The 17,208-nt window shown below is 36.0% G+C and overlaps 3 protein-coding genes across 3 annotated transcripts in view; 2 read left to right on the forward strand and 1 right to left on the reverse strand.

Annotated features, from left to right (window-relative positions):
- LOC107815435 (small ribosomal subunit protein mL103 (rPPR7)-like) overlaps positions 1-17,208 on the forward strand; it is a 105,333-nt gene that overhangs the window by 66,038 nt on the left and 22,087 nt on the right. The gene's annotated exons all lie outside the window — the stretch shown is intronic.
- On the reverse strand, positions 1,160-8,487 carry LOC107828502 (uncharacterized). Its single transcript, XM_075225674.1, has 6 exons — positions 8,067-8,487; positions 7,894-7,979; positions 4,733-5,538; positions 3,374-3,512; positions 1,682-2,031; positions 1,160-1,603 (listed from the first exon to the last, which is right to left on the reverse strand). Exons 1-6 carry the CDS (start codon positions 8,368-8,370, stop codon positions 1,483-1,485), a joined length of 1,806 nt encoding a protein of 601 aa, XP_075081775.1. The 5' UTR covers positions 8,371-8,487; the 3' UTR covers positions 1,160-1,482.
- LOC107790404 (uncharacterized protein At4g02000-like) lies at positions 11,271-11,921 on the forward strand. The gene has a single exon (XM_075224533.1). It carries the CDS (start codon positions 11,271-11,273, stop codon positions 11,919-11,921), a length of 651 nt encoding a protein of 216 aa, XP_075080634.1.

Consider the following 17,208-nt stretch of genomic DNA (forward strand, 5'->3'; position numbering starts at 1 on the left):
CGTCTGAGATCAATATGATGGATTTCTTCAAGGACTTCATCAATGACTGAGTAACTACGTTTAGTAATGGCAAATAAAATGATGAGATAAAATTACGAGGGCAAAGCAAAGGGCATGAGAAAGATCTTCCTAGGAAACACGCAACAGAAACTGATATTTAATAATTTTGACCAACATCATATACCTTATATGATCCTCGCCTATATGTTTTCCAACATTTAATTTCAAAATAAATAGCATCTCTAGTCCAATATATTACTTGCTACAGTGACCTCTTGTGTATGCTTGCTCCACAAAGAATATATTCTTAAGCAACTAAAGTAGCAGAATCATTAAGCAATCAATACATAATGCCTTATTCAACAAAATGAAGAATCTGCGTGTTAATATTTGACAAACAAATGAACTGCAGAAATTTCTCATTCTGAGTGTGAAAAAGTAAGCAAGGCAAGAATCAAAGAAAGCAAATTCATAGAGTGGGTTGTTTCTTTTTCTCTCGTTCGCTTTTTTTTTTTTAATAAATAATGCAGAGTAAGGCTGCGTACAATAGATCCTTGTGATCCAACCCTTATCCGGACCCCGCGCATAGCAGGAGCGTATTGTACCGGGCTGCCCATTTTAGAATAAGGACTACAATTTATCTTATGAAAGTCCTAAATTGAAAGTTATATTTTAAGCAATCAAAATAAGTTTCTTCCCCTACTTATTTTCTATGTTTATTGGAATACATTGGCAACATGCCTAGCCGAGATGATGATCCATCTGCTTAAATTTTGGTAGTTTGAAATATAGAATTCTTTAAAACAGTGGCAGGAAAAACTCTCTGCGCATGAGCACGTATTATAATATGCTTGCTGAAGAGTAGTATTACAAGGCTTCATGAGTCGATACAATAAAATTTACAAATACTACATATGCACATTTCCAGAGGAACAAAGCCGAATGGCAAAGTAATATGGTGTACACACCTGATCACAGCAGCCATCCTGATGACAAAAGTCTAAAGCGCCTAAATTTTGTTATTGCAGTCATATGCACATAAATGATTTAGCTAAACAATGTAACAAAACAAGGAATTCACAAAAGTGACAAGTAAACAGCTCATTTAAGAACCCATCTACTGCTACTCCAATACTTACTAACCATCGGCACAATGCTATTTTTGAGGAGACATTAACTTATTTTCTTCAGAATCATGTTTCATTGATGACAAGTAAACAGCTCATTTATACAAATACTATATATGCACATTTCCAGAGGAACAAAGCCGAATGGCAAAGTAATATGGTGTACACCTGATCACAGCAGCCATCCTGAGGACAAAAGTCTAATGCGCCTAAATTTTGTTATTCAGTCACATGCACATAAATGATTTAGCTAAACAATGTAACAAAACAAGGAGTTCACAAAAGTGACAAGTAAACAGCTCATTTAAGAACCCATCTACTGCTACTCCAATACTTACTAACCATCGGCACAATGCTATTTTTGAGGAGACATTAACTTATTTTCTTCAGAATCATGCTTCATTGATGCATCTCCGCCCATCAATTCCTGGAAGCCTTCAACTTTTACAGGGGGAGCCCTGGCCATTCCCGTGTTCCTGTAGAAAATCAAGTATGATAATACTGCATGTGATGCATTTTAACGCCTACAGTCTATTGCATATAATATTACTTACGGTGACTGCACTTGCGGAATTTGAAGAGAAGCCATCGGCCTAAACTGATTTGTGTTTTGAGCATAGGGAGATGATATAGCTGCAATTTGCTGCTGGCGAAACTGCTGCATCTGGGGCTGTCTCGCAGCCATTGCATTAAAGGCATTATTGTCCATAGGAAAATCAGTAGGATGTTCAAGCTTGACTTGGACCGCTGGCCTGTCCTTGTCGATGTTCATATTCATACTCATACCAGGACGAGGAGTTAACTGCTGGCGCCTTCGCATTCTCTCCACCAGCAGCTGCTGTTGCTGAGGAGTCAGATTTTGGGAATTGAGCATCTGCTGCATTTGAGGATGCATTCTTAATATCTGCACATAACCCAAGATGTATCTATAGATGATCTATCAAAAAAATCAGAATATCATTAGGTAAATTTAAACAATGAAGGACATTTGGTATTGGAATAAAGAATAAGATAAATCATCCAGCCTTATGCCGCAATTCGTACACCTCTGCAACAGCTCTCCAGATAGAATCTTTTTTTTATTTTTTTAATGACAGTGGTGTCCAAGCCAGCTTCCACGAGATATACCAATGGCAGGTGTCAATATAGATTTATCTAAGCTACTACCTTATGTCCCTAACATGTAAATTCCAGGCAAACCTCTTTCCCATTTCTTCACTTCCTTAATCCCCTTTTCCTGTTCTCTCACTACAGCTCTCCATCTCTCCTCCCATTCTATTAGCCCCCAAAAATCTTCTCCTTCTCCTGACATTGCAAACCCCCTACCACTTCAACTTTCCCTTACCATATCCAACCCCCCCCCCCCCCCCGTCCAACAGCAAATACAATCTATAACCCATTCCCCCCATGGCTTCAGCACCTCTGACTCTTCTGCATTTTTCCCGGAAAAATTTAAGCAGCATTTGCAACTAGTTTTTTCCCAAATCATGTTCCGATAGTGTCTTGTTTCACTATATATTCTTTATTTTCTGCATTCCGTTGATAATCTATTTTCTGCAAATTTTCTAAAGTATTTTCTTCAATTTCATTTCATTTATTTGCTTCTTAATTTTGTCGTGCAGCAATTTTTTTCTAAAATTTGTCAATATAATTGGAAGTTTTTCTATTTATTATGCTTTCCTATTCAATATTTGGAACTGGATTCCTGAGACGGAAAATGAATTATGAGAAAAAAAATTGTTAATTGTGAAGTGAAATAAATGAGTTTGTTGCAAGAGTATTTTTGGAACTTAAATTCTGACATCATATTAAACACTAGATGGCACTAGGGACAAGACATCACTAAATATGCTGCAACCAAAGATGACAGGTGTAATGATCTCAAATATAATCCCGTCATACAATCCAATCTAGAGGAAGGAGATATCCTACCAAGTCCAGTCGCACGTACTGAACGACCCCTAAAAATTCAAAAGGAGTCTTTCTACTTATTTTGTCCAGTATGATAATTATACATCTACAAGAAAAATAAGAAACAAAATAGAAAAATGCATCTAGCACTACAAAGTTAGATTGATTTCCTGCGAAAACCGTTCGCTTACCAATAAAAGAATATTCATGCAAACCAAACAACTCTATACTTGTTAGCATAATCTTATAGCCATTTGCAGATATGAACAGCATTATAGCAAGAATGACAATATCAATATGACTTGATGAATACCACAGACAAAAAATCGATGTACCTGCTGCGTCTGCGTTGACTGCCGAATAGCAGCTTGATGCTGAGGTTGCAACTGTTGTTGGAATCCCTGAACTTGCTGCTGAGTTTGCACAAAATTCCTAGTATTATCCTTCACAAGTTCAGATAACACTGCAAGATTACTGCCAATACAAGGAAAATGACTTAGATACTGAAAGGGGGCGAGAGAGAAAAACCATTATTCTTTTGAGGCAATAGAGAGAGCATATCAAGATTATCAATGTGTGTATATATGTATAATACACACACAAGGTAGTAGGTTAGCAAGACCCACAAGGTAGTAGGTTAACAAGACCCCCATACACACACACACATATATATATACACACACACATATAGAGAGAGAGAGAGAGAGCGAGTGTGAGAGAGGTGTCAAAATTTCAGATGGCCATGGTTTTCAATATAAGGGTACAATTGGTATGATATTGCGACATTTACATGAGTGAGAACTTCCTAGAACCAAGGAGCACAAGGAGAATAATCCATGAAACAACTCAACAAAATTGCATCTGTCTTAGCCAAGTTCAATAACAAGTGATTGGAGTATCAGCTCCAATTTCATCTGCATATTCACTATAAAGCATCAAAAAGAAAACAGCAGAAAAACGAACGTCGGACAAAAAACAGAAAAGTCTCTTGGAAAGGGATGAGGTTTTACATTTTCACAAAAGAGGAAAAAAGGGTCAATTACTGAGATCATACTTCTATGACGTATATGATTTGATTTGCAACAGACATCAAATGCAGACACTTCAGCTATAAAATGTAATCCGGTAATCCGCCCTTGGAGTCAAGAAAAAGTTGTAGTAATAGTTCTAACACCAGCAATTCCCAGTTAAGGTAGGTAAAGACTAAAGACTATACTGAAATTGTTTCTTTGTTGGCATGATGGGGCTTCCAAGTGTTTCAATAATCCAAGAGCAAACCAACGTTTGTACAGAAAACCACAATGATAAATCAAGATCCCTGAAAAGATGTTGCTCTGATATTTTTATCATTGTGGATTTCACATACTTCAGCAAGCAACAATTTCATGAGAAATACATAAGCTAAGAGAATAAAGTGTGAAGTGCTTGGTTAATCAGTAGGGAAGTTCTTTGTAAACACAAAGCAATATTGGTTATTATGATGTTCTTTGGCAAATATGTTGCATCAACGAGGACCTGATTTTCATGCCTTACTACTTGAAGGCCAATTTTAGGAGCTTAAACCTTGCAGTGTAGCATGAAGAATACCCAATGCATCATACTTAATGAAGAAATAGGAAACCAGAGATTATAACAAAGTGAAGAGGAACAAAGCATATATTTGGAAATATCACATGAAAATGTGCACCACCAACCTATGTCCAGCTGTATGAAGAAACATCTTCAGAAGCTCCATCGATGAACACTGCTTTCTGTAGCTATCAGAAAGGAGTTTCAAGGTAGCACCTAATTTGTGAATATGGCAACTCAGGAATTTAGTCAAGACTTCTAGTGGAACTTCAGATGAGCCTTCGAAACCCACATTTCCCAGCAATTGTGCCATGACCTTTTGTGATAACTTTAATGCTTGCTCTTCACCAAGACATTTCCTCATCCTTTCACCACCACTCTTTCCATGATTTTGATTACTCCCTTGTTCCATGCTCAGGTACTCTGGTCTAATACCGAGCCTCTCAATCATAATAGGGCTAATAGGGCTCTTGGTCATTATTTGGGGTAAAGTATCTAGAACCCCGTTGAACTCCACTTTCTGGTTCTCTTTCAATTGACTTGTCCGTAGGACTGCACTTTCAGGAACGCAATTCATGGCAGACATCGTCTCAGGAAAAAATGGGTTGTCATTATCTAAAACTGAGTTTGATTGCAGGTTTGATCCATCATCCAACATGCCAAAACCAATGTTCTGATCTACCTTAAAAGCTACTCGCCGTCTCTTGTGATTCTCAACAACTCTAAGATAAGAGGACATCTGTTCAGGTGTTCGCTTTTCTGCTTCCCTGTCACCAAACTGTAACCTATATGATTTACTTGCTTTGTATTTTTCAAAGAACTGGTTATACCATGTTTCAGGTAAATCATCAAGCTTCAACCTCTGCGACATTGCATCAGCTTCTGACTCGCTATATCTTGATCCAACACCAAAATTTGACTTTGATTGGACCTGATAATATGTAGGACTGTGAGTCGTGCTATTAAAAACATGAACAAATAAGAAAAAATCAGAAAAAGCGACCAAACAAAATCATGGAGTTGTGTCAATGGTTCGGTTCGGCCGATTACTTTATAAAAATTTTACGATACTAATTTTTCGGTTATTCCATTTTGTATAACCAAAATATGATTTTTCGAACCGTCTCAATCATCTCGATTTCTGTACAATATCGGTACGAAGGGCTTCAATGGTTCGGTTCGGCCGGTTATTTTATTAAATTTTGTACAATACCAATTTCACGGTTATTCCATTTTGTATAACCAAAATTAGATTTTTCGAACCGTCCCAATCATCTCGGTTTTTCTACGATATCAGTACGGTTCGGTTAATTTTTCGGTATTTTTTTAAAAACATCATGCAAGAGTCGCTAGTCGAAATTAGAATTAGATAAATGCATACCTGCATAGGACTCTAGACACTTTTACTCTTTTAAAAGTGATGAATCAAAGGAACATGAAAAATGTCCAAATAGAGATTTATTCCACTAATCTATCAAAAATGTCCAATATAGAGATTTATTCCACTAATCTATGGTAACATAAAATAAATTAAGCAAAGACAAGAGAAATATAAATTATACGAGTGAAAAGATAGTAATCAAGTTGGGACTCAAGAACAGAGTTTATTTGAAGATTCATATTCAACAAGAGAAATCTAAATCATACAAGAGGAAAGATATCCAATACATTGTGGCTTGCTACTGAAGATCGTTGGAACACCTAGTGGGTTGCTACTCAAGATGTTGGAACTAATTTTGTTTCAATATGAGTAGTAGAATAAGTTTGGAAGTTGGAACTTTAGGTATTAGTTACTTGATTACTTGTATCTATTCCCATAATCTCACGGCCCAAGAAAAAAACTTAGTGCTTTGTTGGTTTTAAATTTAGTATATAAAATATATTTTTTATACATAATTTATTCGGTACGGTTCAGTACTTTTTCAGTTTATTTTTATAAAATTAAAAACATACCTTATTATTCGATACAATTATAAATTTATATGAAAACCTATGGTTTTGTAAAAATAAATATAATAATCGGTTCAGTTCGGTCAGTTTAGTCGGTTTTTAAAGATTCATTGACACCGCCTAATTTAGAGCAAGAGCCATACTCTGTCTAACGAGTTGTTAAACTTAAAAGAGAGGTGATAGTTTCCTTAGGTAACAATAATAATTTCAGGCCTTTTCTCCTCTCCCTTCCTTCGTTAAGTCAAAATAACTATTAATTTGTCAAACTGAAAATCTTTATCCAAGTCTCCATTCCTACTAAGAGTAAGCAATCAACTCCACATCAATAATCCTTTCCCTACAGCAGTTTCTTACCCCAAGGATCAACTGAAATTTTCTGAAAGAGGATTCATATAGCTGATCTCAACTAGTTGAGACCAAACCATAGTCAAAAAAATATACTCATAACTTAATGAAAAATGGAAATTCTCTCGCTTAATTTCAGATACTACAAAGGAATAGACGAGCCCTTTCCTAGCAAAAGGGACATCATCTCCACAAAAACAACAATAACAAACTCAGCGTAATCCCACAATTGGGGTCTGGGCAAAGTAGTGTGTACAAAGACCTTACCCCTACCTTGTGCAGGTAGAAGGGCAGCCCGATGCACAAAGCATCCCGCATTTATGCAGGGTCCCGAAGAGGGCCGCACCCCAAGGGGTGTGATGTAGATAGCCTTCCCTAATACAAGCATTAGTGGCTACTTCCACGGCTCGAATCCGTGACCTATAGGTGGATATAATCTCCACCTATTGCGAAACAAAACACGAGGTAACGATAACATATGGATTCTATGCATTATATATGTCAAAGACACATATTTCGGAGCATAAATGTTAACCAGCAGCTTGCTTTAGACACTTCCTTAAGCATCCAATAACCTAAAGGATTTAAGTTATACACACTAACAGTGTAAAGATTTTTCTACGTCGAATTTCAATGTGTGATAGCAAGTTAGTTACAAGTTGATGTCATATGACCAGGAAATCATGGTTTCAACCATGGAAATAGCCTCTTATAGAAATGTAACATAACGTTGCATATATAAGACCCAATGCGGTTCAGCCCTTCCCCGATCCCGCGTATAGTAGCAGCTAAGTGCACCGCACTACCCTTCGTAGTAGGTTTGTTAAAATCCTCAATTAATGTTTATCAAGAGATAATATGCAATTATCTAATGTGACCTGACTGTGTAAATAATTTTACACTAACTTGAACTCCTAAACTAAAGTTGAACACTACCTGCTAGAACTAGTAATTTTCACATGAAAGCAAATACATTTAAGCTATATCATACCTTAGATAATACAGTGCTTGTACTAGCAACATCTTGCGAACAATTCTCGAGAGTAAAATACACATCATCACCATGCAATTGCAAGTCTGCAAGCAAAACAATGAACTTAACAAACTCAAAAAAACTAAAAACCAAACATGCGTTACCGTTCAAAAGCGCGTAAGAGCGCGTACAGTTTGGATTGAGCTTCGAAATCGCAGCAGAAGTGTGGATTGACGGCGGCGATTTATCGGATCGGAGGAAGAGAGCGATAGAAGCTTTATCGAAGAGGAGAGCACGAGCACGAAGCTGGAGTTGAATCTGAACCCTAGATTTGGAATCGTCGGTTCGCATGAAGGAATCCCAAGTAGAAGGAGAAGAAAGGAAGTGAATGAAGTTTGTATAAAGTGAATCGCCGAGCCATGAACGCCATACTCCGTGGCTCTCTAGCTTCCGAGCTAGCTCGTAACCCCGGCCGTCGTCGCCGAGCAATGCCATTTGGATTTGTCAATTCCGGTTCGGTGATCGGGCCGGGTGGGTTTCTTTGACGGATTTTGGTTTTGACTGAAGAGGAAGAAGGTCAAAAGAAGCTCATTATGTATACATATTATTATTAATTAATTCTATAGAAATATGACACTCTTAAATAGGAGTGTTCATGGTTCGTTTTCATAAGTTTTTTTCCTAAAAAGAAACCAAATCAAGTAAGTCGGTTCTTTAAATATTGTAATCAAATCAAATCAATTAAGTCGATTTTTATCGATTTAGTTTTTTGTCGGTTTTTAGTTTTTTCGGTTATTTATCGGATTTTTTCTTAAATATGAGACATACACTACCAAAAACATATTCCGGTAGGGGTGTTCATGGTTCGTTTTGGATCGGTTTTTTCCTTAAAAGAAATCAAACCAAGTAAGTCAATTTTTCAAATATTAGAACCAAACCAAACCAATTAAGTCGGTTTTTTCTCGATTCGGTTTATGTCGGTTTTTCGGTTTTTCCGGTTATTTGTCGGTTTTTCTTAAATATAAGACATAAACTACCAAACACATATTCCGGCGACCACATTTTCAACGTAAACTATCAAATCAATTGTCCATTAAGAAATCTATTATTTACCAAGATATATTGATGCTAATTAAATCAAATAGTGATGAATAATTTAAGGGCTCAATTAAAAATATATTATTTTTAACACGAAATGGATTCTTACACTTAACAAAAGAAAATTACCAATCAAACTAGAATGTAAAGGTAAAGAACTATACTAAAAGTGCAAACTATTAACATTTACCATTAAATTTTTGAAACTTTGTATAAAAATATACATATATATAGGTGTAATAATAAATTTGAAATAGCTACTCCAACAGTCGGTTTGGTTCGGTTTTTTCTGATTGAAACCAAAACCTAACCAAATTTGATCGGTTTTTTAAATTCAAAACCAAAACCAAACCAAACCAAAAAATATCGGTTTTTTTTGTCGGTTCGGTTTAGTTTTCGGTTTGGTTCGATTTTTCGGGTTTTTATGAACACCCCTATAATCCGGCGACTACATTTCCAATGTAACACTATCAAACTAATTGATCTTTGAGAAATCTATCATTTACCAAGATATCTTTTCTACAACATGAAAAAAAATTACTCATTTTTGTTGAATGAAAGAAAATATTTTTTCTACATCATGAAAAGAAAATACTCAGTTTGTTGAAATGAGAAAATATTTTTTTTCTACATCATGAAAAGAAAGTACACGTTTCGTTAAATGAAAGAAAATACTTTTTCTACATCATGAAAGAAAATACTTAGTTTGTTGAAAAGAAAGAAAATATTTTTTCTACGTCAAGAAAGTATTCTTTTTGTTGAAATCAAAGAAAATACTTTTTCTACATCATGAAAAAAAAGTACTCATTTTGTTAAATGAAAAGAAAGTACTCATTTTGTTAAAATGAAAGAAAATACCTTTTTCTATATCATGAAAACAAATATTTATTTTATTGAAATGAAAGAAAATACTTTTACTACATCATGAAAAAAATATACTTATTTTGTTAAAATAAAAAAGTACTCTGTCTACAACATGAAAAGAAAGTACTCTTAACAATAGTTTTATTTAGGGTGGATGGTGGGTGAGGTTGGGGTGGGTGGGGTGGGGTCGGGGAAGGGGTAGGGGGTTGGGGTGGTTTGGGGATGGGGTCGCTGAGGGCAGATTGGTGGGGGTTGGTGGGCATGGAGAAAGGATGGACAAGATTGAAAAAGAGTTTTGGAAAATATTTTTCCTCCTTTTGATAGGGAAAATATTTTCTTCCAATTTGGAGGAAAATGAGTTGATGAGGAAAATATTTTCCATCGTACCAAACACACCCTTAGAGTCGGATTCTTTTTTGAAATAATATAAAGTATACACATAGTCGTTTGGTTGGTTTAGCAAGAAACTTTAATCTTCAAATAAAATAAATAGCTTCCAAAAAGAGAAACGTATTAATTTGTTCACGTAATAAGTTATACAAGAACATACATTTTAGCTAAAATGACCAAATTTTCTTATGTACTCTGCCATTAATTGGGCTCTATCGCGAGGTCAATGTCCAAACTTTTATTAAAAAAAAAATTAAAATTTATACATCAACTTTTGACTATAATTTTAAAATTACCCTCAAGTTCGAAGTCAAGAGCAAAATCAAAAGCTTTTCCTAAAGATAGGCTAGTAGGGAATATTAAGCCAAAAATTTAACAGAAAGCAAAGTTACTCAATTTCAAATAGTTAGAAACAACATTGACCATTTTCCCTATATATTAGTTTATGCCAAATAAAATTGATATAATTAATTGCATGAGCTATAAACACTAAAATAACAAAACTAACTCTCATTATTAAAATCAAACTTTCATTTTGGTTCAAACGTAAATGCGAACTTTAAATTAAACATTACGTATATATTAAGGATCATATATATAAGTGGAGAATAGAAGTCTACAAAAAAACTCCTAGTTAGAACAATGTGAAAACCTTCCCTATCAACGAGCTACTTCAGAAAATACCTCCATAAATCTTAACTCTTTCAGCAAATACTATGGATGATTCTCAGCAACAACTACGCCAGACCACTACGCCTACAGAACCCCCGGATATTGGATCTATGCAAATAGATGATACAAATATGCTTACACAACCTCCAACTTTCTTACAAACTCTACTAACTAATAAATATCTTATGTCAGCCCCAACAACGCAAATACCCTCCTTAACCACTATAGATCTAACAGATGAAGTTCTTCACAACCATACTGACGATGATACTTTCATACCAATTACATCAACTGATAAAACACGATTATACGAACCATGAAAATACTCGGTCATCGTTAAGCTCTTTGGCAAAAGGATTACGCATCAAATCATGCATGATAAGCTGATGTCCTTATGGAAACCCACAGAGGCCCTCCCCCTCATTGATTTTGGTTCTGATTTCTTTCTCATTAAATTCCAAAGAGAAGAAAATATGCATAAGGCCTTGCATGGAGGACCATGGTTTATTCTAAGTCACTTCCTAACTGTCCGAGGATGGGAACCTAAGTTCAAAGCCTCCTCTACACAGCTTACATACTCAGCTCTATGGGTCAGGTTGCCAGAATTGCCTACAGAGTTCTACGACTTGGAAATATTTGGCATGATTGGTTCTAAACTAGGGCGACTGCTGAAAATAGATACATGTACATCATCAACTACACGAGGACGATATGCTCGTATCTATATTGAAGTGCCTTTGGAGAAGCCATTAAAAACTCATCTATATATAGGAAACCATAGGCAGACCCTTCTATATAAAGGATTAAATATTTTATGTACCAGTTGTGGGGGATTTGGACACCCTGCCAATAATTGCCCTGAAAGTATTACTGTCACAAAAGATCAAAATGAGGAAAACAAACAGCTACAATCTACTACCTCTACTAATAACATACCTTTGAAGAACAAGGAATGGAAAACGGTAATCTTTCCTAAGAAAAACATTCATCTACCTAAACAACTCCCTCTTGGCAAGGAGTAGGCAGCTACAATGGCGGTTTCACCAGTGACACAGCCAGCACCAGGTAAGTTCTCTAACCATACTCAGGCTGCAATGGGCTGAGTATCCCCCACTAGGCCTGTTAAGATACAGGAGCCCATTATAGAATCGAAAAATAAATTTCAGTTGCTCTCTATAGTTGGGAATACAGATTTTCAATCTGGCCAATCTTTCCAAAGCCCAATAACTAATAATAATAGTAATAAACTATTACAAGCCTAAAACCATGCTAACAAACACTTACTGGATGCTGATAAGCTGCCGCCCGTAATAACCAATCCTCTTTGCATTAACCCTAAGCCTACATTACTAAATGATCACTCCTTAATCTTAGTTGATTATCACACGTCTCATCGGGATTGCATGACACCTATTCTACCCTTGCCGTGTAACCAGCCACACACTTCTATAAGCCAATCAACATTAACCAAGTCAGAAGGATCGGTACAAAATTCGGATACGTTGAATCCATCTCAACCTAAAAGAGTAAAAACCTTGCATGCTACAGTAAATACAGTTACTTATGCTAATAGGTTTCCTCAAAACCTATGTAAACCGCATGATGATCTTTTAGGTGAATATCATAATGAAAAACCCATTATCTTATCTCCTTCACTCACTAATATTACCCTCCACTAGTTCAAACACCCACGCCTAGTACGACTATTCCCTCTGAAGCAAAGCAACTACCATACTCTATTTTTAATGCAGAGACCAACATTCGTAAGTATGACTCGGAGTCAGTTTCTGAGGGAAAATTTACAGACCAACAATTAATTTTTCCATCTTCCTTGTCTCACAATGGTAGGCCCTCAGCTGCCTCAGAGTACATCACCTCTGATTTACACGTCCCAGATAATGACCACAAACCTTCCTCTCCAATCTTGGCTGGAAATGGGATTGCAGGGATATGCTCTAGTATTTACACTGCAACTCAACAACCAGGAGGTGGTGCTGCTCATACAGAACCCAACACATCTAGCAGAAATAGTGACAGAAGGGATGAGGTTGGGAATGGAAGCCTACAACCAGAATCAATGGTACACGACCCAAACTCCTCTTCCAGTGGAGCACCAAGCTTCCAGCTCCACTCATCAACCTTGGCCATATCAGTTCACCCAGATGAATCCAACTTGGGATCACACAGTAAGTCTACTACCTTTTTATCCACCCCATCATATAGGTCTGGTCTATGCTCCTTAGTTTCAAGCTCTGGACTCCTTTAATCCACTCTTCCCTTATTCAAGTCCACTTAGTCCACTAGAGAGTCTAACACCGCCAACCAGTCCAGTGCACTCACCTCCTCCATTTCCACAAGAACTAGACAGAGATACAAGAGAGGAACTGATAGCCATACTTGCGGAGATGAGAGAAACATGAACGGAATTTTGGTGTTTAAAAGGGATCCAGTTTTACAACCTCAAAGAACAATTCGAAAAAAATTCATTCTAAAGTGTCCTCCGGAACTGAAAACATGCAGCCTCAATTTCCGTCAGACCACCAATCCGGAGGTTGGAAAATATACCATGGTCATCATTCCATCGCTTCTTCAACTTCCACTGAGTCTGGATTTGATGAGACCCTCAGTTGTCAATCCACTGACTCAAGCTCCTACGAAACAACCGAGGAACCCTAATTCTTATATGAATTTCTTAGTTTGGAAATGTATGGGCTCCCATAATCCAGAGTTTAGGAGACGTTTTAGGTCTATATTAGATAATCATAAGCCCACTCTTGCTATCTTATTGGAAACACACATGCAAGATCATACACGCTTGCGTGAGAATTTCAATTTCACAAATATGGCTCAAGCTTCTGCAAATGGACTCATTGGGGGTTTGGTGGTGCTTTGGAATGCTGATCTTATTAATGTCACTGAAATGAGAATTTTTGAACAGGAAATACATTGACTAGTCAAGGTTAGTCCCGCAAAACCCTTCTGGCTATTATCTGCTATTTACGCTAGTCGACAATACCAATTGCGTGATGTGCTTTGGAATAGTTTAATTAATTTGCATGTTAACAATGATTTTCCATGGCTAATAGGGGGGTTTTAATGAAATTCTAGAATCTAGGGATAAGTTTGGGGGTCTACCCATTAACAATAATAGGGCTGATAAGTTTGCTAACTTCATGCATAGTTGTAACCTTTTGGATTTAGGTTTTCAAGGTAGTCATTTTACTTGGACTAATAAACAAAGAAATGAGCATACCATATTAAAAAGACTAGATCGTTTTTTGGCTAATTATGATTGGTTAAATTTATTTCCAAACTCTACTGTGACGCATCTTTCTCGTACGCACCCTGATCATTGTCCTTTACTAATTAATTTAGAACCTCCTCAACCATTCCACAAAAGGATTTTTAGATTTGAGACTATGTAGGATTCTCATCCTCAATTTCAACAATTGATTCATGCAACATGGTCGAATGATTCACCTTTATTAACTACTACTGAAAATTTTAAGAGGGTAGCAACAAGTTGGAATTATAATATTTTTGGTAATATCTTTGAATGAAAAAGAAAATTGCTTGCCAGATTAGCAGGCTTACAATCTTCATCCCATTATCCTACTAGTATCTTCTTGCAAAATTTAGAAACTCAATTGACTTTGGAATATAGTCACATTTTTCATATAGAAGAGGAATTCTGGCAGTTAAAATCTAGAATAAATTGATTGAATGAAGGGGATGCAAATACTAGATTTTACCATCTATCCACTCTTTATAGACTTCGTAGAAATAAAATAACTTCTTTACAAGATAACGTAGGGAGTTTGGTATCTACTTCTACTGAAATTCATTGCTTAATCTTAAATTATTATACTAATCTATTTCAGAGTGACCACTTAATCTCGAAGAACATGAGTATGGATTTATATAGCCGTGAGATCTCTTCTACTGATTTACTTAAGATGGATTTACCCCTTGATCAAGAAGAGATTTTAAATGCTTTAAATAGTTTTAAGGCCTACAAATCACCAGGACTGTCACACCTCCTTTTTACTATATCCCGGAAGGGATATAAGGGAATTTTTCCAATTAAAGTGACAATAACCGAAACGGGATTAATTATTTTGAAAATCAGAGTCGCCACTTGGGATAATTTATGGTGTCCCAAGTCACCGGTTTAAAATCCCGAATAGAGGAAGTTTGACTCTATTATCGGTCCGCGAATACAGAAATCCGGGTAAGGAATTCTGTTAACCTGGGAGAAGGTGTTAGGCACTCCCGAGTTCCGTGGTTCTAGCACGGTCGCTTTGATTATACTTGGCTTACTAAATTATCTAATTACTTATTTTCAAACCTATGTGCATCTACCCCCTTTACCTCTTTTAGTTGCTTAATTATTCGTAATTTTGAAATTATCTTAAAAGGAGTTACGCGTATATGTACTCATTTCGTTTGGCGCGTCAGGAATCATGTCACGCGTACATGTCCATAACTAATAACGCTTTATTAATATTAAGAAACTTTGGTTGAAGTTGCGCGAACGCATACCTCGATTTATTTTAAAAATCATAATTATGTCACGCAAACATGTATACAGTCACGATGATAAATTTAAACATATTCATAATTCTTCCCAAACTTTGAGATTATTGTGAGGCAAGGAGCAAGATCAAATACTAGCCCATTATTATGAACGAAATTCCTTAATTCTAAATAAAGAAAATCTTATCCGGTTAATGTAGTTAGCAAAAAAAAAAAGAACTTAAAGCTTATAAAAAAGAATCTAAATCTTAGTAAGCATAGATCAAGGCAGTAAGCAAAATGGCATGGAAAAATCTCCCGTGAATTACAACTTTTAACATACAAAACCAAGGCAATATTCAACAATTTAAACAAGATTCCATAAGCTTTACGTAAACTAATCATACGTGCATTTGAAAGCTTAAACAGACAGAAACTATAAAATTATCAACTCGGCAAATATCTAACAATAACTTATAGGCATGTTGATTAATAAAAATTGAAGAAAAGAGAAAAAATAAAATAAGAACGAACCTCAAATCAATAAACTTTTTTCAATATTCAAAAGGGCGAATTTGTACAACACAGTATCGTTCTGACAACCAAAGTGAAATTTCATTAATGGAATCCGGATCGAAAACCTCGTCGTTCGACTCAAAGTGCGACAACTTGTCAAGCACGAGCAAGAACTTGGACTGAAACTTAGCTCGACTAGACGCCAAATCGACTTCGTCCGGTGTCGTACATGAGTGAATCAGTTCCGGCAAAAAGACGACGGTGATGAATTTGGTTTTGGTGATTGATGACGAAATGGGTGGAGCTACAGTGGGGACCTGCTTCAGAAGCTATGGTTTGATCTTTTCCCTTCAAAGTATTCTTGAGTGAATTCTCATTTTGAAGTGGAAATTACAGTGCATTTGTATGGAAAATTTCTTTGTTTTCTTCCCTCTATCTGTTGTTGCTCACTGTCCTCCCTATTTCTATGTGTGTGTGTATTTAGATGTAGGTCGTATTATATAGGGGTAGGGTTTAGGTTAGGGGTACGGGCCTAGAAGTTATGGACTTGGAAATTATGGGCTAGGAAATTGGGCCAAAGACTAAAAAAAAATAGACTACAAGATTCATAAAGACGGGGTAAACCAACCCAAAACTAATTCCTCCTTCTAAAATTATATACAATTTTAATTAAAAAAATATAAAATTAATTTTAATTAATTGAACTAAACTATATTATATGAGACTATTTTTGTATTTTCAAAATTATATATAAAAATAAAAATAAGCTACTATTTTTGTTTATTTTTTATTTAAATTTATGAAAGATGCGTAAACTAAAATATTTTTGTAATTTTTATTTTTTGTGACGAAATAATGTAAAAAGGTCAAAAATAGTTGAAATAGCTATATTAGGCCTAAATTAAATATTTACATGCTAAAATATAAAAAATCTTGGGGAGGGTCAAAAATCACATGTCTACAGCTGACCCTTTTTAACTGGAAACGCGAAGAGTTTTCAGACAAAGAACGACTAGACAGGTTTTTTTGACCTGACCCTTATTTAAAGAGACCAACACTAAGAGAAAAAGGGAATGTGACCGAGCCCTAGTATCTGAGCTGCCTACAGATCCTTGGCTATAAAGGAATCAGGCCACATGTAGTTTAGAAGTGAGTGAGATGATAGAGTATGCCGAGGTGGAGAGCCAGTCGAGGTGTCGTTCCGCTGAGGTTCCGGTCCGCAGTCTCATTATTACATCAAAATCAAAAACGAGAAAGATTAACTAAGCCTATCAGCTA

The sequence above is a fragment of the Nicotiana tabacum genome, chromosome 11, assembly GCF_000715075.1.
Source record: "Nicotiana tabacum cultivar K326 chromosome 11, ASM71507v2, whole genome shotgun sequence".
NCBI classification, from domain to species: domain Eukaryota; kingdom Viridiplantae; phylum Streptophyta; class Magnoliopsida; order Solanales; family Solanaceae; genus Nicotiana; species Nicotiana tabacum.

Bases quoted from the DNA above. Each gene is read 5' to 3' on its own strand.
- LOC107828502 (XM_075225674.1), bottom strand. From the start codon at position 8,370: ATGGCATTGCTCGGCGACGACGGCCGGGGTTACGAGCTAGCTCGGAAG. The intron at 7,980-8,066 runs GTACGCGCTCTT...TTTTGCTTGCAG, and splicing joins TTCGAAGCTCAATCCAAACT to ACTTGCAATTGCATGGTGAT. The intron at 3,513-4,732 runs GTTGGTGGTGCA...TTGTATTGGCAG, and splicing joins CTTCATACAGCTGGACATAG to TAATCTTGCAGTGTTATCTG.
- LOC107790404 (XM_075224533.1), top strand. From the start codon at position 11,271: ATGCATGATAAGCTGATGTCCTTATGGAAACCCACAGAGGCCCTCCCC.